Source organism: Leguminivora glycinivorella, chromosome 15, assembly GCF_023078275.1.
Source record: "Leguminivora glycinivorella isolate SPB_JAAS2020 chromosome 15, LegGlyc_1.1, whole genome shotgun sequence".
Taxonomy (NCBI): domain Eukaryota; kingdom Metazoa; phylum Arthropoda; class Insecta; order Lepidoptera; family Tortricidae; genus Leguminivora; species Leguminivora glycinivorella.
Window position 1 is genome coordinate 1726006 of NC_062985.1, and position 25775 is coordinate 1751780.

General features: G+C 36.5%; 2 protein-coding genes across 2 annotated transcripts in view; both read right to left on the bottom strand.

Moving 5' to 3' along the window:
- LOC125233768 (beta-ureidopropionase-like) overlaps positions 1-25775 on the bottom strand; it is a 494359-nt gene that overhangs the window by 238236 nt on the left and 230348 nt on the right. The gene's annotated exons all lie outside the window — the stretch shown is intronic.
- Positions 1-25775, bottom strand: part of LOC125233778 (tumor necrosis factor alpha-induced protein 8-like protein) — a 109364-nt gene that overhangs the window by 32054 nt on the left and 51535 nt on the right. Inside the window, exon 2 of the mRNA XM_048139874.1 lies at positions 18748-18815. Within this exon, the coding sequence (XP_047995831.1) occupies positions 18748-18760 (13 nt within the window). The 5' untranslated portion in view covers positions 18761-18815. The remainder of the gene's footprint in view (positions 1-18747; positions 18816-25775) is intronic.

Below are 25775 nucleotides of genomic sequence, written 5' to 3' on the forward strand. Positions count from 1 at the left end.
GAGGTCGTCAACCGACAAACACGTCTGATTGAACATTGGTAAATGAGATAAATGAGTATCGGGAAAATTGAAAAGGGCGAAAATGTGTTTATATTTGCTGAATCCTTTCCGCTCATGGACGTTTCATGATGGAAACGAGAGGTTACTACTGATTTATGTACTTGTATGTTATTTGTTTTAGTTAATAGGTATTGTATTTGTGTACGACAGCTGGCATATAACTTTGAGTTAGTATGCCTATCTGTCTCCTGGTAACGATTCCATATAGGTTCATGTCTGGTTTTGGCTTCAAACATCCATGACATACTAAATCATTTGTCACTAGTTACGCACATGTAAAAACCCCCGACATAGTGGACCGATTACCATCAAACATGGCTAAGAACACTCCCGACTAATTCAGCATTTAAACAAAAAAAAAAAACTAAATCATAATCGGTTTAATAGGTTGATCCGTTCGGGAGCTACGATGCTAATGACAGACAGACCGACGTCTGTTTGTTTGTTTGTCTGTCACCGTAGACATTGTCAAACTTATAACACCCCGTCGTTTTTGCATCGAGGGTTAAAAAGGCAAGAAGGCAAAAAATGCAACTATCTCTGGAATTGAGGTAATAAATACACGGGTTGTCAATTATATTGTTTACACGAGCGTCCGTCGAGGCACGTGCCGTGATTTGTTCTGCTATTTAGAATAGTAATAAATTATACCCGAAGGTTGAGCGCGCATGGCTTAGCGGCACCAGCGCTGTTTATTTCAAGACACTTCGATTTTTCTTTCAATTACTGTGACCTATATATATAACCTTTAATGTGAAGCATATTTTATAGTATATATGGTGCTACTTTACTATGTACACTAGTCCGCAAAGATATCTCGAAACTCTAAGGTAGCGTCCCCACTTAGGTGTCGCGTGTCTCGGGGCGCGCAACGGACGTCTCCGCCACGCCGCCTGAATGTAATTCAAAAAACGTCTCCTCAGTACATTTTGTATAGGAAGGACGTAAGACGCGCCCCCAGGCTGGTGCTTAAGAAAATGAGTTGGGGAAGGTTTGAACCCCAAATGCTCTTAGTTAGATCAGACACAGATGGACTACAAACCAACTAAAACTTGTATGGAAACTGCACGCCGAGGTTGCATCAGGGTTGTCGCCGCGACATAAATAACACGTCTTCTTCTAATTATATTGATGACATAAGGACTAGTAGTCTATCTCGCGGCGACATACTCTCGCGCCAATCACGTGCTAACCCTGCACACCCCTGCAGTTGCAGCGTTTCGGTATTGTCCCTAATATTTTGACATAACATGAAGTTTAACAATTTGTAGAGCGTCAGCCACATACATTGACAACATACTGAAGTAAATTGTACATTGAATAATATAATAAAACCTCACAAAAGGTCAGTACTGAATAACTTATAGGTTAAATCTTCGCTGACACCGCACATTGCATTGCAGTCAGCCTTAGTGGTAATAACGGCCAAGGAGTTCAGAAGTGGGCCAAGGATGTTTGGATCGCTCATGGAGTTATGAAAGTTTGTAGGGAAGTTGGTGATGTATTTAGTTACTGACACCGCTATGAATCGTTTAGTAAGAGCTCGGGGACACCGGTGCTACATATTTCACAGTAACAATGACACTTGATACTGACATTTCGTGCCTATTTCTGGGTCGGTAAGTGACATTGTTGGACAGGTAATGAACGATGAAGAGTCTCTGTCAGGCGAAAATAGGCTAGTTTCCTATACTTGAAATAAAATATTTTATGCAGTGCACGAAATAAAGCACCACATAAGTAGAAGAAAAACATGGACAGTAGTTATGTTTAAACATAATTTCTATTTAATAAGTCAAAGAGAAAGATATAAAGTAAATGACTTGAACGTGACGTCACTTCTCAGTATTTCATAGTAATTCCATATTAGCAAATCGTTTTGACAGTTCTTAAAAAGGAACTGATTTGACTAGTAGGAAACTAGCCTATTGTAACTGTTGACAATTGTAACGGGTTGTGTTAGAAGGAGACTATTAACGTAGTTTGGGAGTGTGTTTTGAAGTAGAATCTATTTTGAAAAGGTGGACAAAAATAGCGATGTCAAAAAAAACATGAAATTTCACATCGGTCTTTCATTAGACCGGCTGGTTGGAAAGCTACAAAAGTTTAGATGATTTTTTGTGGCCGTTGCACTTTTAATACGAGTAGTTAAGTAAGTAAATATTTCATTGTACCACTAAGACCAAATAGACAAAATCATTAGATAAAAAGAAAGAAGTACAAAGGCGAACTTATTCCTAAGAGAGCTATCTGACAGTTAATACATAGTTTAGTTGTCTCTCAGAAAGTAAATATTGCAGGTCAAAAAGCCCGACTTAAACTCAAAAATTCTTTTAGAAATACTATATTTTAACACTGAATGGATAAAAATCAGATATGAATAAAGAATCAATACTCGCTAGAATTTCACTTCTGCAAGCATAGATTTAAGACGTGTCGCCAAGTTCCATAAATCTTTGGTAAGAATCCTTGAAACGTGACCTGCTTGCGCTAGAAACCGGCTAATAACATGGGAAATTTATAGTCATGCACATGAATGCTTAAATACAGTAAATAATAACCGTTTAACTGAGCCAGTTAAACAAAAATTTAGGCCACAAACTGCTGGTTTAAAGCATGACTGCATAAAACGCATTGATGTTTATGTTATTTAAAAACACCAAATAGGGTGAAATATTAAAATCCGATTCGACCCCAGTGATACAAAACTACAAATACAAATTAATTAATGTTGATAAGTATTCCAAATTTCAAAGCGATATCATAAGTAGTTCTCGAGATATTTAGTAATGTCACAGAGAGATAAACAGACAGACGGACACAGTCGCACCACAAGGGTTCCCACCCTTATGGTTAGGACCCTACCTTAGGGTATATTGTACCGCTTTGGTACGGAACCCTAAATCTACAATATACTCACTATAATAACTTGCACTCAACTGACGTATAAAGCCACAGTCATGTGACTCAGAAAATCAGGCGAGGCGTATGAATCATGAAAACAATTAGTCGAGCAGTTTAAAATAACTGGACAATGTACGCAATGATTGGTATTAATTGTTTGAGAACAATACGGGCCGACTGGTAAAAATATACAGAATCGCAAGCAAACAATACTTTGACGACCGGTCTGGCGTAGTTGGTAGTCGCCCGCCTGCTAAGCCGCGGTCCCGGCTTCCAACATTTATTTGTGTGATGAGCACATATATTTGTTCCTGAGTCATGGATGTTTTCTATGTATATAAGTATATATTTATCTATATAAGTATGTATATCGTCGCCTAGAACCCATAGTACAAACTTTGCTTAGTTTGGGGCTAGGTTGATCTGTGTAAGGTCCCCCAATATTTCTTTATTATTTATTTAAATACTTGTAGCTGTTAGATACTTTCAGCTGTTGAAGTCTGTTACAGAAAATTGGTAAATTGGTAAAATCTTCTGTAGATTTACAATGTAGGCGTTTGATTTCTGATTCTACACTCTTTTCAAAGTGACGATTAAATAGGATTACAAATATGTGTCAATGTCGATATATGAAAATTCATCGCTGTGTATTTCTTTTCATGTGAAAATTATAATAGGAGTTCACTGTAAATCAGTAAATTCCACATTATTACACAATAGAGGTACAATGTGTCAATGGTTGTTGAAGGTTCGCTTCCTTCCCAAGAGAAGGGCATCTGGTACAGGACCATACAGCGTGAGCCTCCTCGAATCCCCTGGTGGGAAGTTGGCTCATTGAAGCGACTAGATACTATTCAGGCACACAGACTTCGGTCCGGACACATTGCAATGAATAAGTTTGCACATCTGATGAGGAAAACCGATTCGCCCAACTGCGAAGTTTCTGGAACTGTTGAGGATGTGCATCACTTCCTTATGGAGTGTGTCCGGACTCGAGCGAAGAGAATGCAGCTCTTTGAGGTCCACGAATACACGATGACCGACATAGGGGTGTTCCAATCAATTCTCGCGGAACCCCTGTCAAAGACTGCTGAATTTGTATATAGTTTCTTTTATAGATAAATATACAAATTCGGTTGTTTTTTTTTTAGCTACTTTTGTTTTGACTTATTTTTTATAATGAGTTTGTATATTTATTGTTGATAGTATGAAGTGGCCTAACGGAGCCGGCATAGTCCCATGGACCAAGGCTCCAAAATAAAGTTAAAAAAAAAAACAGATAAAAAAAGGTTCGCTTCGCTGAGGAAAAGTGTCATGCTAATCTAACTAGAACTATAACTGTGAAGTAAATAGTAAATTAGCAATTGGAAGATCCATGGGAGATGTAGTTAAACTTTCATGTCTTAAAATGGCTGGAAAAGTAACGATGACAGGTTTAAGTAAAATAATGTGTAAATCGGAATGTTTAAACCTCACGCTGTCATGCAAAAACTATCAAACATAAAGCGGTTTTCACTCGTCCATCGTGTAATATGATATTATTCGTTTTTACAACACTAAAACGCGTTAAAACCCACTTTTTAATTTAAAAAGCTCTCTTCCAACTTAAACAAGAAACAATGGCCAAGTTAATGAGCGAGATTATTTAATCTTTAAACAGTCATAAATCATAATTATACTCACAACAGAAAGCAAACTAACGTCCATAATAATATGAACTTTATTCCCATGTCTTAAAGTACGTATTGCTGGAATAACCTCGTTATCATTTTGGAGATAATCATCTATGTAATCTTGGTTTATAAATTCAAATGGAATTTAATTTATGTGAGAAATGTCAGTAAATTATATCGTTAAGAACGTTTACGTAAGAGACGTGCAGCAAATAAAAAATAGGGAAGTAGGTATATATTTTTTTAGCCTCTTAGGGTCACTTGCACCACCGAAAATGGAGGGTTATCCCGAGCTTAACCCACCATTTTATATGGAATTTGACAGTTGACAGCCCACTAACCTTTATTTGGTGGTGCAAGCGGCCTTTAGTGTCGTGTGTTTTTCCACTCGACCCTTTCGACGGCGTTTTCCCACCATTTTGGGTAGAATGCGTCCGCCCCTATTTCTCCATCGTGACAATCCGACATATGTCAAGAAAAATTGACATTGACATATTGTTTTGGTTTCACCAAAATCTACAATTGTCACACGATAAATTAACCCGTAGACAGAAAAAACCGGTCAACTAAGTAGGACCGCAATGTACCTGCGTCGCGTCGTTCTAATTATACGCGCAAATTATTAATGCGAGACAAATATAGTAATCGCGCTCTTCTTGCTGCTATAGTACAGTCAAGTGCAAAAATAGGTATCGAAATAATCGTCTCATAAATATGTCTCATATACTACGCTCTTATCACACCGGACTGAGATGCTATGGGACATATTTTTGGGTAAGATGTGTACAGTCGAGTTTATTAATAATAATATGTGTACATTTCTTCACCTTAACTCGTTGCAATAAGGTGAAAAATGTGCACATATTTATAAACTCGACTGTATACCCATATTTTTTTTTACGCTTGACGTTACGTGTACAGTACCGGGTTGTATCAAATTTATGACCGGTAGGTATATAATATAATAAATATAATGTTATTTATCACATTTTTTGATTTTTTTGTATGAACGTGTAACGCCACTTTTATCGCCACTCGTTTTTAGAATTTCTTATTAATCGCACTTGTATCGAAATGTACTATTTCAACACACTTGCTCATAACAATGATATTATTGAACCGTTTTTAGGCTCATAAGAAATTACACTGTGTGGCTTTTTATTAAACTACCGCACTTGTGTTACGGGTATTGTATGATAACCCGATAGACTTGATATTGAAACTAGCCGCTAACAACATGGATACGGCTCCATTTAAAATTGGTCACACTCACATTATATCCGTGGAGCAAGCGCCGGGTGGGGCGGACAACGTGTCACATTTTGGACTTTTACTAACTGTTTTAGCCAATAAAATCTAATTAATATGTAAATTTTGTTTGTTTTTTCGTAAAACGTATGAAACACAATACATGTGCATTGGTCATTTACTTAGATAGGATTTGTTGATCTACGAACCACATATTCATAATTCTGTTTTAAACACAGGTTTTAAATAAATAAAAATTACACACATTGGTTCTCTTATGCGCACTCGCTTCGCTTGCACGCACAATATCACTTCATGTGTATTGACATTGACCAAACTAGCACATTTGTGTCATACTTAATGTACTATCATTGCCCGGTACTTTATACCTATACTATGTCACTCTCCATCCCTTCAACTATCTCCACGTGAAAATGGCCCCATGCTCAACCGATGGCAAATGCTGCACGCTGTCGCTATGTAGGTTTTAAGTTTGAATTGTTTTAATTTTTAGGGTTCCTTAGTCAACTAGGAACCCTTATAGTTTCGCCATGTCTGTCTGTCCGCCCGTCCGTCCGTCCGCGGATAATCTCAGTGACCGTTAGCACTAGAAAGCTGAAATTTGGTACCAATATGTATATCAATCACGCCGACAAAGTGCAAAAATAAAAGGTGAAAAAAATGTTTTATTAGGGTACCCCCCCTACACGTAAAGTGGGGAGTACCTTTTTTTTCATTGCAATCCTAACGTGTGATATATTGTTGGATAGGTATTTAAAAATGAATAAAGGTTTACTAAAATCGTTTTTTGATAATATTCATATTTTCGGAAATAATCGCTCCTAAAGGAAAAAAAAGTGTGCCCCCGGGCCCTCTAACTTTTGAACCATATGACTGTTTAAAATAATATGAAAAAACACAAAAGTAGAACTTTATAAAGACTTTCTATTAAAATTGTTTTGAACTTGATAGGTTCAGTAGTTTTTGAGAAAAATACGGAAAACTACGGAACCCTACACTGAGCGTGGCCCGACACGCTCTTGGCCGGTTTTTTAAGTCTTCATTAGGAAATGTCTTACTAACATTAATATTAGTTCTTTAGAGTTTTAATGTTCTACTAACCGTTTATGGACCTTGAGTCTGAAATAAATGTTTTTTTTTTTAATCAAGACAATTTGTCGCTCCGTTTTGCTGTGAAGGACGGACAGACAAACATACACACACACTTTCCCATTTATAATATTAGTATGGATTCGCTATAGGTAACATTCGGCATCATGAAAATCCATTTCAAATTCGTCGTGTTATGTCTGCGGCGAGCGGTTATCTTAGCTTTTTTTTTTCTTGCCATCAAAAATAATAAATCATCCATACCGGCCATATATAAAAGCAAATGTGTCGCTACCGAAGTGCCAAAATAGTAAATATCTATTAGCTAACGGGTACTCGTCGGGTAGTCTCATGGAACTTTTAATAAAAAAATATTTTTACTTTCTTAAACGTAGACACGTAATGTTTTATAGGTATAATTATAAATAAACTATCTTTTCTTTTTTAAATAGTCATATTTTTGTAACGTGAACGTGTTTAATTTATAACATTAGGGTAATTTAATCACGGACGTTTTATATGTTATCAAATAACCAAAGAGTACGCTAAACATAAAATAAATAATACTTTAAACCCCACCAAAATATATATCTTTAAACTTAGGGATATTAACTCAAAAACGACTAAACACATTTTCTTATGGTTTTCATCTATCACAAAAGTATTTGAATAAGGAAGGTTTAGGTACTAATATAATTTGTTAATTTTTGTGTGAATTGGTTGAAAACGATATTGTAAGCAAGAAAAAACTTAGGCTGACTAGAATATTTTATCGAAAATACTACCTAATCCATTTGAACTATAACCACAAAGTATAATATATACTTAGTATATAATATTTATACCTAGATATTTTTCTGGCACGAACGTCGTTGTTAGTATTCGACAAAACAAAAACATCGACAATCCGTTTATCGACAAATAGCCTTACATAACATAAGGTTATTAATTACCCCCAATGATAATATCTATACATAAAATCTTGAATAATCATGTAAGAAATTATGTAAACTATTAAAATGTGGTTCTTTTTATTATTATTGTCAATTTATTTACAAACATTTGAAATTTGTTTTTAACCTTTTATGTTATATACACATAAATTCAAGTCCATATTCCCTAAACGGGGTAGGCAGAGCACATAAAACTACTCAAGAGTCAGGGCAATAATTAACGACATAATTTTAATAATTAATGACATATTATAATGTAAGTTATCTATGGACTAAATATCGGAAGGAAGCAAATTTATACTAAAAGCAAGCAAGCTTATACTAAAAGTCACTAGTGTCACTTCGTTCGTGCCAGAAAAATATCTAGGTATAATTATATAACGCCATTTTGCAACTATCCCTAAAACTCGACAATTGTCAAGAAATTCTCGACCGCTCTCTAAAGTCCTGTCAAGAATTAGCGACATTTCGACAAAAGTGTCAACTTGGAAAAGTTGACCTCTGTTTCACGAAACATTTGTCGGGGACAACTGTCACAATTTTTCTATGAGATTGTCACATGTCGTCGACAATGTGTCGGATTGTCAGCCGACATATGTCGCCGACATTTGTCAAGATGGAGAAATAGGGGCCAGATCATCCCGCTATCTTTTTGATCTTTGGGTTCGGGGAGACTAAAATATATTGTTCCACGATAAATGACGGACCATATCTATTTCCACTACGCATATGTAAGAGGTAAGTATACGTATGTATAGAAGATCCCTATACAGTCAAGTTTAAAAATATGGGTGTACAGGTACACATCTTACTGAAAAATATGTTCCATATTAGCATCTTAGTCCGGTGTAATAAGTTTTGCACTTGACTGTACATACATATACTTCTAATATTTTTAAACAAGATCCCTATCGTTAAGTACTTAATTACTGACGCACAAAAAACTATGCAAATGCATTCCTTCTGAAGGTGGTCCTAATATTTTTAAACATAATTAAGGTTTTTATATTGTGTAAGAAGGTGATAACGGGACTAAAGTTTTTAATGAGTTCTACGCGGTAAAAGTTCCAAGGCAAGTTTTAAAAATAATCAGATACCGCCTTAAAAATGTACCTTAACTACTTATTTTTATTAAAAACAAACATGAAGTACTTAGAAGCTAAAGTTGAAAGGAGTAGACTTTGTCTGATCAAATTAAGAAAATTGCATGATGAATGTTATCAAAAAAAAAGTAAGGCAAGCAAGAAATCTTTGGTTTGACTACGCCTTCGAGCCTACTCCTGAATTTATGTTTGTGAAACAAATATTGCAATATTTTCAGAGCTTTGCGTTGACCTTACGCACCCTGCGGTATATAAATAAAACGCCTTTCACGCGTGACATGTTGAAAATAATGATTTCCCTTACGTCAGGTCGGGATCATTTGGGCCCGTGGAACGTCCCTCGTAGACTCCGCAATATAGGCATTTGGGCCATTTTTTTTTTCAAAGTTGTCCACCACACTTTTTTGGCAACATGGGTATTTTTACGCGATTCCTACTCAGAATCGCAAGGTCTTCCGATCCTGATAGAAGAAAAAAGATGTCCAAAGATTTCCATACATTTTTCGAACCTTCCATTCCGTTACCGCCATACAAAATGTATGAAAAAATTGTAACGGAATTGGAAAAAAAACCTTGGGAAACTTTTTTCACCTATCAGGATTGAAGGAGCTCGCGATTCTGAGTGGAAAACACATAAAAATTTCCAAATCCAAGAAAAAAGTGAGGTGGAAAACTTTGGAAAAATGGCCCATTTACGACTAGCGGTAACACAGGTACTTGTAAAATAAGTAAGTAATCATGAGCATACCCTGTTTCATTCTACACTATTTTACACTGCAACATTACTTTTTTAATTAAAGGTAGTTAGACATATCTGTTGCGCATTAAGTCTAATCTTCTGCTTCTATAATATATGTCGAATAAACCTCATTTATAATGACCTCGTCATGTCAGTCATGCCAGAGTGGAGACAACTACTACAGAGGAATTAAGTTTTTTCTATTATTCGCCTTATATTGGGGCAATTTCGCAAGAACAATCACAATTTTTTTTCTATTATAGGTCAATTGTATTTTTTCCTACTCAGAATCACGAGCCCTTTCAATCTAGGACAAAAAAACGAGACCTTTTTACCTAGTAGAATCGAAAGGGCTTGTGATTCTGAGTAGGAAAAACATTAAATTTACCTATCCAAGAAAAAAAAATTGAATCATTTTTCGCGCAAATGCCCAATTCCTTTTCCTTGGGAAATGTCTCTATTGATAGCCAAGATAACAAACAGAGGGTGCAAATCAATGAAGTGGGAAGTCTGAAAGTGGGTAAGTGCTCAGTTCGGGCCCTCACAGCTCGTTATCACGTATTTCCCTTCAAATGGAGCCTAATGGGGTCAACGAACCCATTTTCCGGATTTTTCCAGCAAATTATGTTTCGACGCCCTTTAATATTTAATGTATGAGAATTTTGTACAGTGTCCGTGCGGAATATTATATTTAAATACGTCGCAAAACAGCCACATATTCATTGAAAAGTTTCGGACGTGTTACAAGAGCTAAGGCTTTTAAATCTTATAATGATATCTCGTGAACGTCAGCTACCACCTGAGTTGGTACCTACCAACTCAGGTGGTAGCTGACGTTCACGAGATATCATCACAGATAGACACACACTGACCTCAGTTAAAGAACGGTTTATTAGGCAAAACAAATTATAAAACAGTATTTTTTGGAGAATTAGGATTTATGAATTAAGAAAAATTTGCTTACTAGTTACTACTAATTGGTGATCATAATGTACCTGACGAAACAACCATTTACGACTACTTTTAAACAAAGAAAGGTTCAAAGGTCCTCAAAGGATGTTGCTTATGACTGCTTTCCATCAGGCGGCTCGTCTGCTCGTTTGCTGCCTAAGTATATCATATTAGAAAGAAGTTACGCAGTTATCCAAGAAACCATTTATAATATCACTTTCAAATTTCAATACATTATCTGACATTGTAGGAATTACGAAGACGAAGTCGCACTCTATAACTAGTATACAAACAGCATTCACACACGAAATGCCGCCAAAAGTGATTTTCCCTGCGTCAGTATCGACATTCGGGCCTCGCCTTGTGATCACGTTCTTCAAACGGAAGGAAGCAACGACCGAGCATATTTGCGATTTTCCTTGTATTGTTCAGTCTTTCAGCAATACAAGGAGGTCATATTTAACGGGGTGAAGTATTAGACTTATATTGACTGGGATATAGACCGTGATTAACTGATTAGTGATTACCTTCTTGATTTTTGTCGAGCTCCCGATATTTCGACGCAGTTATCATTCAAAAAGGTAATCACTGTCTATATCCCTGTCAATATAAGTCTAACGATAACCTAACTACAAAATAAAAATTTTGAAAAAACCCTTGACCGCGACATAGTGTACCGATTTTTATGAAACATGGCTAAGAACACTCCCGACTAAGTCAGCTTTCAAACAAAAAAAAAACTAAATCGGTTCATCCGTTCGGAAGCTACGATGCCACAGATAGACACACACACAGACAAACAGACAGACAGACAGACACGTCAAACTTATAACACCCCGTCGTTTTTGCGTCGGGGGTTAAAAATAACCGTGAATGATTCAAAACTCTCAGGGTAAAGTATTTTGGCTTGATTTTTTATTGACAAGACCATTTTGCTACTCTCTTTTTCTCGCCAGCTATCGAAAATATACAAAAAAATTCAAAGGGGGGATGAAGTCATTACAGGATAAATTGATGAGTGTATACATTTTCCAATAAAGGCAAAAAAAATAACAAGAGTAAAATCTGTGAGCTGTAGACCTCGCAAGCCCCGTGGCCCAAGTCTGACATTTTGAAAGATTTCCAAAACCTAAGTTTACTAATATTTGACAAATGAACCGACTCACCTTTGACAACCGGTCTGACCTAGCGCGTAGTGGCCTTGCCTGCTAAGCCGCGGTCCCGTTCGAATCCCGGTAAGGGCATTTATTTGTGTGATGAGCACAGATATTTGTTCCTGAGTCATGGATGTTTTTTCTTGGATATTTTATCTATATAAGTAAGTATATCGTCGCCTAGCACCCATAATACAAGCTTTGTTTAGGGCTAGGTTGATTTGTGTAAGGTGTCCCCCAATATTTATTTATTTTATTTAAGTACTCACAACATTTCATGAAAATCGGTAAGAGAACATCCTGACATACGAAAGCATTTTTGCCCGAAGTGTAAAGTAAAGGAGTCTTGAAACCTTAAATAAACCAGTGTTAAGCACTAAATAAATGTGTAAACATCCTAAAGGCTAGTTCAATTAACTGTGCAATTAATTAGCGAAGTGCATCAAGTTTCCGCACGTGCGTACTCGCAATAGGAACCAAACACCGCTTCATGTGAGCCAGGCACGTGGAGGAACTAGTGAGTTTATGCTTTAAGCTTCATCCGAGTACAGTCAGCAACGCTCCTCAGATAAAAACGTGTAGTTTTGCTAACTGTACCTACTCTCGCGTAGAACGACTGGCCTGGTGCCGTAGCCGAGTGGCATTTCTGCGACGCGAAACGAAAACGAAACGCCGCAAAAGGTAGTCTAGCTCTGTCGCGCCAATACGCAAGAGCAATAGGGATAGATATCTACGAGGGCTTCGTTTCGTGAACGTTTGTGCCATTCGGCTACGTACCCCGATTGCAGTTATTTTTCAACTGCCACAGAAAAAAAGTGACAGCGTGCAGTTTTACAGTTCAGGACGTTCACGTGGTAATATGATGATTTAGTTTTTTCGCATTGAAGACAGCATGGTCAAGTTTTAAATCAAGACCAGGCTCAAGGGGTTCCCCTCCACTTTTACTTGCAAGACTGAGCAAGGTATTTTCTTCTCCTCAATTTCGGGCTTTACTCTTGCAATTCTAACAGCTACAAATTCAAAGTCTACTAAATTACAAAATCAACGAACCAGGCCTTTATGTCGATGATACAATCGGGCTAAACATTATTACTGAAACTTCAAGCGTCTTATCATCTAAATCGCAATAAATTGGGTTTTTTATGTTGTGTACTTCGGCGACCATTCGGAAAATGAAAACGGCCTAAGCCGGTTGATACCGTAAGCTCTCAGTATTACAGAGATCTTGCAGTGTATTTATGGTGACAAGCCTGAACAGCTTCTTTTAAATATTGTAGAATGGGCGCTGAATGACCTCCACATGCCGTTTGCTCACAAAAAAACGAATTGTATAAATGTTTTAGATACGCACAAATTCCAAAATGTTGACTCTTCATATCCACCAATTTTTTTTTATTATAAATGGGCTCATCATGGCCACAGACTATCCAAAGGCAAGACGTGGCCTGGATGGAGTGAGTTCGTCCAAAAGATGCCTGTTCACCCTTGATTTGAAGGTTGCCGGTTTGCGCTTTGCCTCTTTTCTTTTCTTATGCGCACTGCCAAAGAGTGGATTCCTTGCCGGCGGCTATATTTCTGTATAATCTGTATATCCATCAACATGAAAGAATTATAATTTCTACTGATGGTAACTAAGATCACTTCCACGTTTTCTCAAACCTATAAAGAGTCAATACACTTCCCGTTACGCACCAAACACTCTGTCTACTGTCACTTCCGGAAGTTTACAAACATGTGTGTCGGTCACGATTGTAAACTCTCCAGACTTATTGCTTCTATTATCGTTCATGTTGTTTCTTGGAACCGTTTGTTCTTCCTTTCGTTCGTATCTACGAACGATAAGGATCTCCTTAATATTCCTAAGCTAATTTGATGACAGGAGGAGCCATAACCGAAAAAAAAAATGATGTGATGTTACGTTTCGTATCTACCAACGATAAGGATCTCCTTAATATTCCTAAGCTATTTTGATAACAGGAGGAACCATAACCTTGCAACTTCGTATGAAGAAATTATGAATGAATTCATTGATAAATTCGCCACACACTTTTTTTTATGGGATAGGAGCAAACGAGCAGACAGGTCGCCTGATGGTAAGCGATCACTGCCGCCCATGGACACCCGAAACACCAGAGGTGTTGGAGGTATTTTGCAGCTCACTGTACCTAATAGGAAGTATGAGCAGTGACAAACTAGGCAGCGTTCTTAAATCTTAAACCATTGTGATTGCAATACGGTCGTCAACGCCACGTACCTCAAAGTTCCATAAACTCTTTGTATGTACACATACATCCCATCGATAAAATAAAAGGATGTGCGATATAATATTCCTGTTATCCTTGACATGTCCTAGAGCGTCCTCGCTTCCTGAACAAGGCCGTAGCGTCACCATGGAAGCGCGCTCGATATTGCATCTGCTTTTATTATTAGGGATCCGCAAATTCTTGCTTATAGGTTTTGGAACATCCTGCATGGCCGATTTTGAAAGTGATACACATTGCACATAGCGGATATGTATAAAATAGACTACTATAGTTTGGCGTATTTTGCTAGTCTTCCTTTCTGTTGAGAGTTAGCAACACGAGTGGATTATCAAAGTTAACAATACTTAATGTCCAAACCAGTGACATTTATGTCCATTAGTTGCAACTGACTCCCAGTTTTCTGATTATCACATAAAAAGTGCACACCAAATATTTAAGCACACACTCAAAATATTTATAATTTTGTACTTATTTTGCATAACGCTCATAAATCCATCAATTTCCTTCACGTGTCGCAATATCTATATCTATTTTATCTATGTGTACCAAACCAATACTTCGTCGCACAGTTAACGTAGACAAAACTAATAACCTGACAACTTGTCGAGAACCACGCCGCCAATTTCATCCTACTATTTCAAATGAGATATATCTTCAATATTTCAAGCTTCAGGCTTTATTCTCCTATATTTACTTAATTAAAATGATATTGGCTTCACCGCCTTGAAAGGATAGGTGAAGACCGGGCAGTCAAAATTGTCTACTTGGGACGGACTGCTGGTCACCCAAAATATTGTTGAGCGGATAGAAAGGATGTAGAGGTAAACCTCCGTGAGCTCAGCGTCGGCGAAAGCTGGCGCGATATCCCTCAAGACAAAGTGGCGTGCTGTGTTGGAGACCATAACTCATTTTTTCTACTCCAGCACTTAAATCTGTCAATTAGATTATTGTCAGCGGTATCCAAATTAAGTTCATTTGAGTAACGATGAGAAAGTCTATTTGTCTATAGGTTCATAGGATTACTGCTAGCAGTAATCATATGAATATAGGAGTTCTGTTAATTTTTTTTTAAAAGCACAACTTCCATTTATCAGGTATGTTTTCATTTACAGTAATAAGTAACTTTTAATAAATAATATAATATTTAGGTTCATAATTTAAATCAAGATGAAAAAATAAACTTAAATGCGTTTTACATATTAGATATTGCAAAACAAAGGTAAAAATCATAAGTTTATCCAATAATTTTACATTCGACATTTAAATATTCTTGAACGCAACCACAGTTTTCGTAATTGAAAACCGGCTTATTTTCTATTTCTCTTGTCTATGGTATGTTTGACATTTGTAAACTTATCACGAAACTATTTGAACTATTTCGGTGGTGTGTAGTTTGTTTTAATTCGACGTTATTGTGCAAAAACATAAGTAATTATGAGTGATTCTGGTGAAAAATGCACTTCCGAAGAAATCAAGGCTATGGGCGCTCAACAATTTGTTACATGAAAAGTCAGATAAAGCGTACCAAAAATGTTATGATTGTTTTGACATGGAAATTGCAAAAAAATGTTTCAACTTTCTCTGAAACGGCGTTGTTGGCATATTTTGAAGAATTGTGCAACAAGTTCTCGCCATCAACATTGTGGACAGAATACTCAATGCTACACTCTAAAAAAAATTTGGTTGCTCCTATCAATATTTTGATAGTCGTAGTCAAGCATCTTGATTCCATACGAGCCTGATAAGATCTTAGACACATCAAATAAGGTAATTTTGATTGCTCTTACTTTTGCAACGTAACTGAATCGATTAAGATCTTGTTCAATAATTCCATGAGAAATAATTATGTTAACTAAATTACCTTAGTAAGTTCAACTAAGGATTGAATCAACCTATGTTACATAGTTATGCCTAACAAGTTCATAATTGATTCAAGGTGTACAATGGTTAGGAATAACAAAACACCTAAGTTATTAGTTCAATCATACATTCCCTTGTTGTTTTTAGTAATCAGCTTTATTTGAATTATATATGATCGTAATTGTAGTGATCAACTTAACGTCAACTAAGAGAAAACTGCTCTTAGTTGGTCTTCATTTTTTAGAGTGTACGACGATCCACACAAATATTCCCATTCGTTACATGAAGTAAGTAACTAACCCATTTTATTATTCTCGAATAGGTATGTATGTGGCTGTCGTAGAAAAAGTATAGTATACAATCGTAACATTATGAAGGCTATAAAAGTCTCGTACCTTACTTAGGCCACTCGGCAAGCCTTCGTGGCCTAACCGCGGTACTCAACTTTTATAGCCTTCATAACGTTACCGTTATATAATATACTATTGGGTTATCGCGCAAGCCAAGCAAGTAAGTAAGTAAAATGTTATTGTGAACGCATTGGTTTCTATAATTTTGACGTAAACAAACTAGGCTATGCTATTACCGCCCTTAGAGACCGGCCACATCAGAGCGTCGCGTGTCTCGGGGCGCGCAACGGACGTCCGCGCCACGCCGCCTCAGTGTAATTCAAAAAACGTCTCCTCAGTACATTTTGTATAGGAAGGACGTAAGACGCGCCGCCAAGTGGCGCGGCGCGCGCCACGCCGCCGCCAGTGCCGCCACGCCACCTGGGGCGCGTCTTACGTCCTTCCTATACAAAATGTACTGAGGAGACGTTTTTTGAAATACATTCAGGTGGCGTGGCGCGGACGTCCGTTGCGCGCCCCGAGACACGCAACGCTTAAGTGGGAACGCTGGCTTACACATTTAGCGAACGTGCTTTATCTAGACGATAAAACGTGCCGTTGTTGTAAACGTCCACGAAACAGTAATACAGTGAAAATTTATTACAAGTGTTAGGTCTTTGTTTCAGAAGCCCTAGTGTAAATCCTAACGTTTTCTAATGATTTTGTTTAGATAATTTGTATTTCTGAAACGCCTTGCTGTACGAAATTCCATAGAAAATGAGGCTCACTACTGGGTTACATTCCGAATACAATTTTCACTAGCAGTAATAGCTAGAGCTGCAAGCGTTTTCACTTACGCTTCAAAGATTGGTCATTCGGTCGCTCCAATTTACCATTTTAATAAAATATCAATTTTTATAAGACTGCGGTTGCAATTTCTGAACCAGTTGAAACAAAATGTTAAAACTAAAGTCAAAAAATCGTGGCTGTATCCATCAAGAATGTTCTACAAGCATTTGATTTGAATCGTATTAGGATAGGTTCCATAAATGAACTTTTCACTGTACCAAAAAGTCAGTATTACATTCCAATGCTTGGTCATTCTGACACTCCAATCCACTCCGCTAATAGTTTATTCATTTTTAAAATCGTAGTTGCAAGTTCAAATCTGTATACAAAACTCAAGTCAAGAATCTCAAGGTTTTATCCATCAAAGCTGTTCTACAAGCACTTGATTTAATTCGCATTATATTGTGCACATCTCTCTTATTCCGAATAGCTCTCTCGGGAAAGATATCTCCCGGATATTAATTTATCCGAGGTAAGCGATATCTCATTTCTCGATGGCTGAAACGAGAGATTGTTGTGACCTTTACAGTTGATTAGTTCACCTGAGTTTGTGGAAACGGAGAAGGTGTTTGTTTCGTAAATGTCGCGAGGCGAAGTTGTAGGGTTGTAGTTTGATAGGTGTGGACGGCTCCCTTTATAATGTACCTACGTTCTAGTATGCAAACTGCAAATACATCCATATAGCTATGTCTACAATTTTGCTATAAGCATTTCGATATGTGGAGAGTGACAAAGGGCCTAACGAAAAAGCTCCAAGTATTCGTCAACAAGTCCCTGAGGTCGATCCTTCGCGTTTTCTGGCCAAACACTATCCGAAATCAATACCTGTGGAGTATATGCCAGCAAACACCCATTGACGAGGAAATCGCGACACGAAAATGGAGATGGATTGGACACACTCTTCGGAGAGGGGGAAGAAATAATGCGAGCATTGCTTTCGACTGGAAACCGCAGAATGCAAGCCGTGGCCCCGGGCGCCCTGTTCACTCATGGAAGCGGTCCGTCGAAAATGAGCTACGAGCGGCTGGTCTGAGCTGGAGCGAGGCCACGAGGGTCGCTGAAGATAGAAAGGCGTGGCGCGAGCTTGTGAAGGCCCTTTGCACCTCTGGGGTGCCCCTTAGGACAGTTAGGACTACAACATTTCGATATACACCTTTTCATTTATACTTGGCCTAGTTTCTTCAGACGTCAGCGCGTCAGCACTTATTTAACACTTAAAATTTTAGTATTAAATTTTAGGTTTCCTGGTCCGGGTTTTACTAGGCGGATATCTTATCTACATGGCATTGACATGGCAGAACAATTTACCCAGGAGTACCACCGCTAACATAATTTAAAGTGGTAATTATTTAAAGTGTTAGTCTTGGAAACCCTTCCTATATCATAATCTATCTTTGGATAGCTTAAAACTATGTAGTTAAGTACTTACTCAAAATTATAGATAATCTCTGTATCCATCATTTCTATTACCTATTTCGTAAAATTAATTAATTAATAATAGTACACAGTAAAGAAATAATAAAACAAAAAGAACCAAAAAGAAAACTTACAGGTAGAAACCATGGAGACAAGTCAAAAGTAAACTTCGTGGAGGTTAAACGAGAATCGACGACAGCTCCTGTAAAAGAGAGAAAGTAAAAGTTGTAAAAAAAAAAGAATAAAAATAGAGCAAAAAGATAAGAATAACATAACTTCAAAAATAAAAGGAGGTGCAAAAAAAAAGTTTAAAATAACAGAATTTTAAAGATTTTTGTGGTTAATTTGTTTCTTATGTGGGTACACCAGTACATTTTTTCCCTTTTTTATATGCCTCCCCCTTTAAGGTTCCCCAAATAAAAAAAAACACAAGTTCTAAGTGGGACTCGGACTCAGCATTCAGAATATCCGTAGTCGTTCCATGTCTAGAACGTCAGGTTCTAATGCTTCGTGTGCAATAAGGACCAGAACGAGCATTTCTATTATTATTTAGGAAAGTTAAGAACCCTTTAGGCAATATATAATGTTTAAAAAAAAAACCGGCCAAGAGCGTGTCGGGCCACGCTCAGTGTAGGGTTCCGTAGTTTTCAGTATTTTTCTCAAAAACTACTGAACCTATCAAGTTCAAAACAATTTTCCTAGAAAGTCTTTATAAAGTTCTACTATTGTGATTTTTTTCATATTTTTTAAACATATGGTTCAAAAGTTAGAGGGGGGGGGGACGCACTTTTTTTTCCTTTAGGAGCGATTATTTCCGAAAATATTAATATTATCAAAAAACGATCTTAGTAAACCCTTGTTCATTTGTAAATACCTATCCAACAATATATCACACGTTGGGGTTGGAATGGAAAAAAATTTCAGCCCCCACTTTACATGTAGGGGGGGTACCCTAATAAAACATTTTTTTTCATTTTTTATTTTTGCACTTTGTTAGCGTGATGAATATACATATTGGTACCAAATTTCAGCTTTCTAGTGCTTACGGTTACTGAGATTATCCGCGGTCGGACGGACGGACGGACGGACGGACGGACGGACGGACGGACGGACGGACGGACGGACAGACAGACATGGCGAAACTATAAGGGTTCCTAGTTGACTACGGAACCCTAAAAACACTGTTGCACTCTGCTCTTCTCTAGTCGGTGCAGTGTTAGTTGATACGGATTACGGACTTTATTCAATCAATCAATTCAATTTATTTCAGACAATTCAGACAAATAAGTCCATAGTTTTGTTATTGCCTAACGAATCGAATTTATATAAGTTTAGTGCCTACAAGCCGCGATATGCAAATTGAACTACATATCATGTCCCGGTATCGACTTGTTCCGAATCATCAAAAACTGACTAACTCAATACTTTTAATAGACTAGTTTCCTACTAATCAAATCAGCTTCATTTTAAGAACTGTCAAAACGATTTGCTAATATGGAATTACTATGAAATACTGAGGAGTGAGGAGTGACGTCACGGTCAATTCATTTACTTTATATCTTTCTCTTTGACTTATGAGTACTTTAATGCATATTTTTCTACTCCCGAACTGTTATTCGTCATTTACAGGAACGTGCATAGATCTTTAAAACCCTACATAAATTGACTTATTAAATAGAAATTATGTTTAAACATAAGTACTGTCCATATTTTCCTTCTAATTAGGTGGTGCTTTATTTCGTGCACTACATAAAATATTTTATTTTAAGTATAGGAAACTAGCCTATTTTATACTTTAAAAACACGGAATGTCCGCACGCAATCTAAATTTAAATCCTTTTCATCTCTGCGGGCGACCATGCGTCCTCCGGATGCCGCGGAAAAAGGAATAAAAAGAAAATGTCCGCCGGCTACAGTATCTACACCACATGTGGTGCGACGGATAATGCTATAATCCGAGCATACGATGAATAAATATGTCGTGTTTTCAATATTTTATACGAACAAAGTACAACTGGAGTTTTGCGAGAGCTGTCAATGTCAACTTGCTCAGCTGACATTCACAACTCTTGCAAAACAGCTGAGGAGAAGAAAAAAAATTAAGACTTTCGGTTCGAGCGCCATCTTAGCGGTATCGTTTCGTGAATAATTTATTTTTCTTTATTTATTTATTTATTCTTGCAGTACAAAAAAGCGGACTTAACGCTTTAAAGCATTCTCTACCAGTCAACTTTTACTCATTAATGCTGTTTAAAGTGTAATATCGATAGCTTATTATGCAGTTAACTAATGTTGTAATGAGAAGCTGATGAAGAATTAATCTCGAAACGCGTTTAACCTCTTTTTTGTCGTCAACGGCCGGTAGTCCACGTGCTCTTGTAAAATCTAGCTATTAATTTACAAGTGCCAACTCACCGCACACTGTCGTACTTACCGTACCAAAATCACTAATTAATATTAGCTCATATCACCTTGACATTGGCGAAATAGTTCCAATAATGGACTGAAGCCATTTAATTATAAAAAAAAAGAAAATGTCCGCCGCCTACATTCAGCACAACACGCAAGGTGTACTATAAATCTATAATACAATCCCTGCGAGCGTGCGAGAAATAAAAGTATAGTATGAAATTATACGAACATCTATATTAGCGTACAATCTGCAGTTTTGTAAACATGCAAGAGACAACTGTCATTTTGTAAATAAATATTTTTTCATCACACCAACTGGTAGAAGCTCTCTTTGCTATTCGAAAACAGATAGCAAAATTGCATTTTATCCACAATAGTGCAAAGTAATTTCATACAAATTTTAACTTGATGTTTTAAGCTGACTGATAGCTTTTACCTACAAATATGGATTTAGAATCATAAATATAGAATAAATTGACGATTTTCATTTATTTTAATGTTGTATGGTCAGTATTTTGTTTGTGTTGGTGTGGTGAAAATGTTTGTGTTTCACTCGGTGGCAAAATTTTTTGAGCCTTAGTGCCTTCATCTGTCATCTGCAATCTCACCTTAATATCTTTGTAATAGATATAGGGCTGATACAGACGGACCCAATTGAAATTTGTAGGAGAACATTCAATACGTTGCAGTTGTATATATTGGCTCATAGAAATAATCACCTCCAACGGTCTCATCCCTTTATTGAGCACACAATCAAGTAAATAAGTTGCTGAGAGTGTTTTATATACACATTTTTCATGATATATCTTTTGGTATAGCCCATAAAACATAAACTACGATTAAAATACCATTTGTATGCGTGTTTATCTAACTTTTATTTAAAAAGTGACAAACATTTTTAACAGATTATCCGATCCTAAAGCGGGCTTAACAAATTTACGCCAAAGTTAAAACAAACAAGACCCACAGTCCCACAGCTGACAAACATTTGCACGTTTACCCAACGGGGTTAAGTACCTCTTCATACCGAGCCATGTACATGTGCAATTACCTAGTTTTTACCGTTTGTTTTTTTAACCCCTTATGAACTCTATTTGCTAGAATTTAACCCCTATTGAACTCTACTTGCTAGAAGCTTCTATCATAAACGTCACTTAGTGTGTAAGGTACAGGGGGGCAATTTTAACAAATCTTTTTTACCAGGTTTTTTAATTTTTTTCACTATTAAATAGTGTCCACTGGTCTTATAGGATGGGTCACATGTTTAGTGGATACATATTGAACACATACATATGGCGACATATACATATGGCGATCCTCGTTCTGGGTCGTATCTGGCCCAACTAGGGTTTGAGATCCGGATATCCGGATATCCGAATTATCCGGATATCCGTTAAATTTGAGATCCGGATCCGAGGTCTCCAAGGATCCGGATAAAACGGATAATACGGATCCGTTCAATATGGGTATCTATTCACGTCAGAAAGAATTTTCGAATGAAATTTATGAATTATTTCCTGTATTTTGTCGCCTAAAATGTTTATTCACATTTATTTAATTTAAATACTCCAGAATATCAAGCTAGGTTAGGTTTGGTACATTACGCCATGCGATGAATCCATAAAACTATATGTTAACAAACTAAATAAAATGAACAGTAAACCATTGTTTTTAAAACTGCTTTCGTTTCTAACTGGATGCATCCCGCAGGAATAACGATAAATTATTAATTTTCTATAAAGAAGAAACGATTGCCATGGATGTTTCTTAGCTTAATGATGAATTAGAGATCATGGAAGTAATTAATATAATTATATACGTAATTATTTTATAAGCTATATAAGATGGGAGGCAAACTAGCAGACAGGTCGCCTGATGGTAAGCGATCACTCCCGCCTATGGACACCCAAAACAACAGGAGGATTGGAGGTGCGCTGCCAGCCTTAGAGCTTCACTGAAAAGCGACTGGCAAATATCAAATGACATTTTGCACATAAGTTCAGAAAAACAATTGAAAATGGTACATGATAACTAAATATGTGTAACATATTTTTCACGTCTAATATGTGTAACGCAATAAAATTATATTATTTTATCTTATTTTCCTACATCTGCAATTTCGCATGGATGTATTTATTGGCTGTGGTTTACGGATAGACGCCCCAGTAAAACGGAGGTATTAGTGAACAACACTAAATTACCCTGCATTAGTTTATGTATGTTAAACAAAAATAATTTCCTACTGTTTAATGTTATACTCGTATGCTGTACGGCCTGTACAATGGGAGTGACATTAATTGTGTCGCTTAACTTCAAACTCTGGTAAATCCATTCTGCTTTTTTTGTATAATCGTCCTTAAAACCGAATCGATTTACGCGAGTTTGAAGTTAAACGACACAATTGTATGTTAAAAGTTCGTCTAAAAAGTTAATGAAGCAATTATTAGACTATATTTATGTCGTTTTGTGAGTTTAAATTATTTTATTTCGGTAACAGCAGCTTTGATTTGACGAAACCCCTATAAAAAGTGACCTTTTCAACACGGATCCGTTTTATCCGAAATATCCGGATATCCGGATCCGGCAAATCTAAAGATCCGAAATATCCGGATCCGAAAAATCGGCGGATCTTGCAAACCCTAGGCCCAACAGGTCTCCATTGCAGTTTAACGGGGTAATGCAGCGGGTATAATGGGACTTGAGCCAGGTACGATCCAGGGAGGAATACTTTAGTAATGTTTGTGACCTACCTGATTTGTATTAATTACCCATTTGACATAAATTACATAATGTATTTTACTTTGATATGGAACTCAAGTTAAAAGTATAAAACCTGGAAAAAATCGATCAGTTGAAATTGCCCCCTTATCGAAATTGCCCCCTGTACCTAAATAAAGAGAGTATATCAAAATTGCTTCGTCAATTTTAATACTAACAGACCGGTACGGCCGTATATATAGGTATATCAATATAAAAACAAATCTTTTACATTAGGTAGTTCTGTCTTATTTATTTACGACTGAGTCGACTGACAGACAAGAATACTTAACTATACATTACCTATCTAATGCTTCTAATGCAAACAACACCCACATTCAATCAGAAATTGGCTGTACACCTAAACTTACCAATTTTAAACCTAATTGCTTTAAGATTAGGTCTACACTCTACACATGGTCAGTCATGATAGTGACAAAATATACTTAATGCTTAGTCATGTTTGTTTAAGTTCCATGTTTTGTTTTTGCAGTTAGTCTGTCGTATTACATGGCTATTATTAGACTATTATATAATACTAGATGTTGTACGCAGCTTCGCTCCAGCAATGCTCGATACAAACTTCCACACCCCATTTTAGGGGGGGTAAAAAAGAGACAAAAAGTAGCCTATGTCACTCTCCATCCCTTCAACTATCTCCACTTAAAAAACCATGTCAATTCGTCGCTCCGTCTTGCCGTGAAAAACGGACAAACAAAGAGACACACACTTTTCCATTAATAATATTAGTATGGATATGCTTTTTCATATCAATAGGATTCTAATGTGCATTTAATAAAGACCTCTTACGGAACACCACATATGGCCATTTAAATTTAAATGTTCATTTCCTGATTTAATAATAAAATGAGTTATTAATACTGTTCACAAAAGAGGAACAAAACAGGAAATTCTAAATTTAACCTCCATTATCTGTAATACCTAATAAATACAAATATAATAAAATCAACTTGAATGTTTTTTTTCTACTCCAGCACTTAAATCTGTCAATTAGATTATTGTCAGCGGTATCCAAATTAAGTTCATTTGAGTAACGATGAGAAAGTCTATTTGTCTATAGGTTCATAGGATTACTGCTAGCAGTAATCATATGAATATAGGAGTTCTGTTAATTTTTTTTTAAAAGCACAACTTCCATTTATCAGGTATGTTTTCATTTACAGTAATAAGTAACTTTTAATAAATAATATAATATTTAGGTTCATAATTTAAATCAAGATGAAAAAATAAACTTAAATGCGTTTTACATATTAAATATTGCAAAACAAAGGTAAAAATCATAAGTTTATCCAATAATTTTACATTCGACATTTAAATATTCTTGAACGCAACCACATTTTTCGTAATTGAAAACCGGCTTATTTTCTATTTCTCTTGTCTATGGTATGTTTGACATTTGTAAACTTATCACGAAACTATTTGAACTATTTCGGTGGTGTGTAGTTTGTTTTAATTCGACGTTATTGTGCAAAAACATAAGTAATTATGAGTGATTCTGGTGAAAAATGCACTTCCGAAGAAATCAAGGCTATGGGCGCTCAAAGTGACTGACAATTTGTTACATGAAAAGTCAGATAAAGCGTACCAAAAATGTTATGATTGTTTTGACATGGAAATTGCAAAAAAATGTTTCAATTGGCATATTTTGAAGAATTGTGCAACAAGTTCTCGCCATCAACATTGTGGACAGAATACTCAATGCTACGACGATCCACACAAATATTCCCATTCATTACATCAAGTAAGTAACTAACCCATTTTATTATTCTCGAATAGGTATGTATGTGGCTGTCGTAGAAAAAGTATAGTATACAATCGTAACATTATGAAGGCTATAAAAGTCTCGTACCTTACTTAGGCCACTCGGCAAGCCTTCGTGGCCTAACCGCGGTACTCAACTTTTATAGCCTTCATAACGTTACCGTTATATAATATACTATTTAATGTTTGTACATATTTACATACCTATATT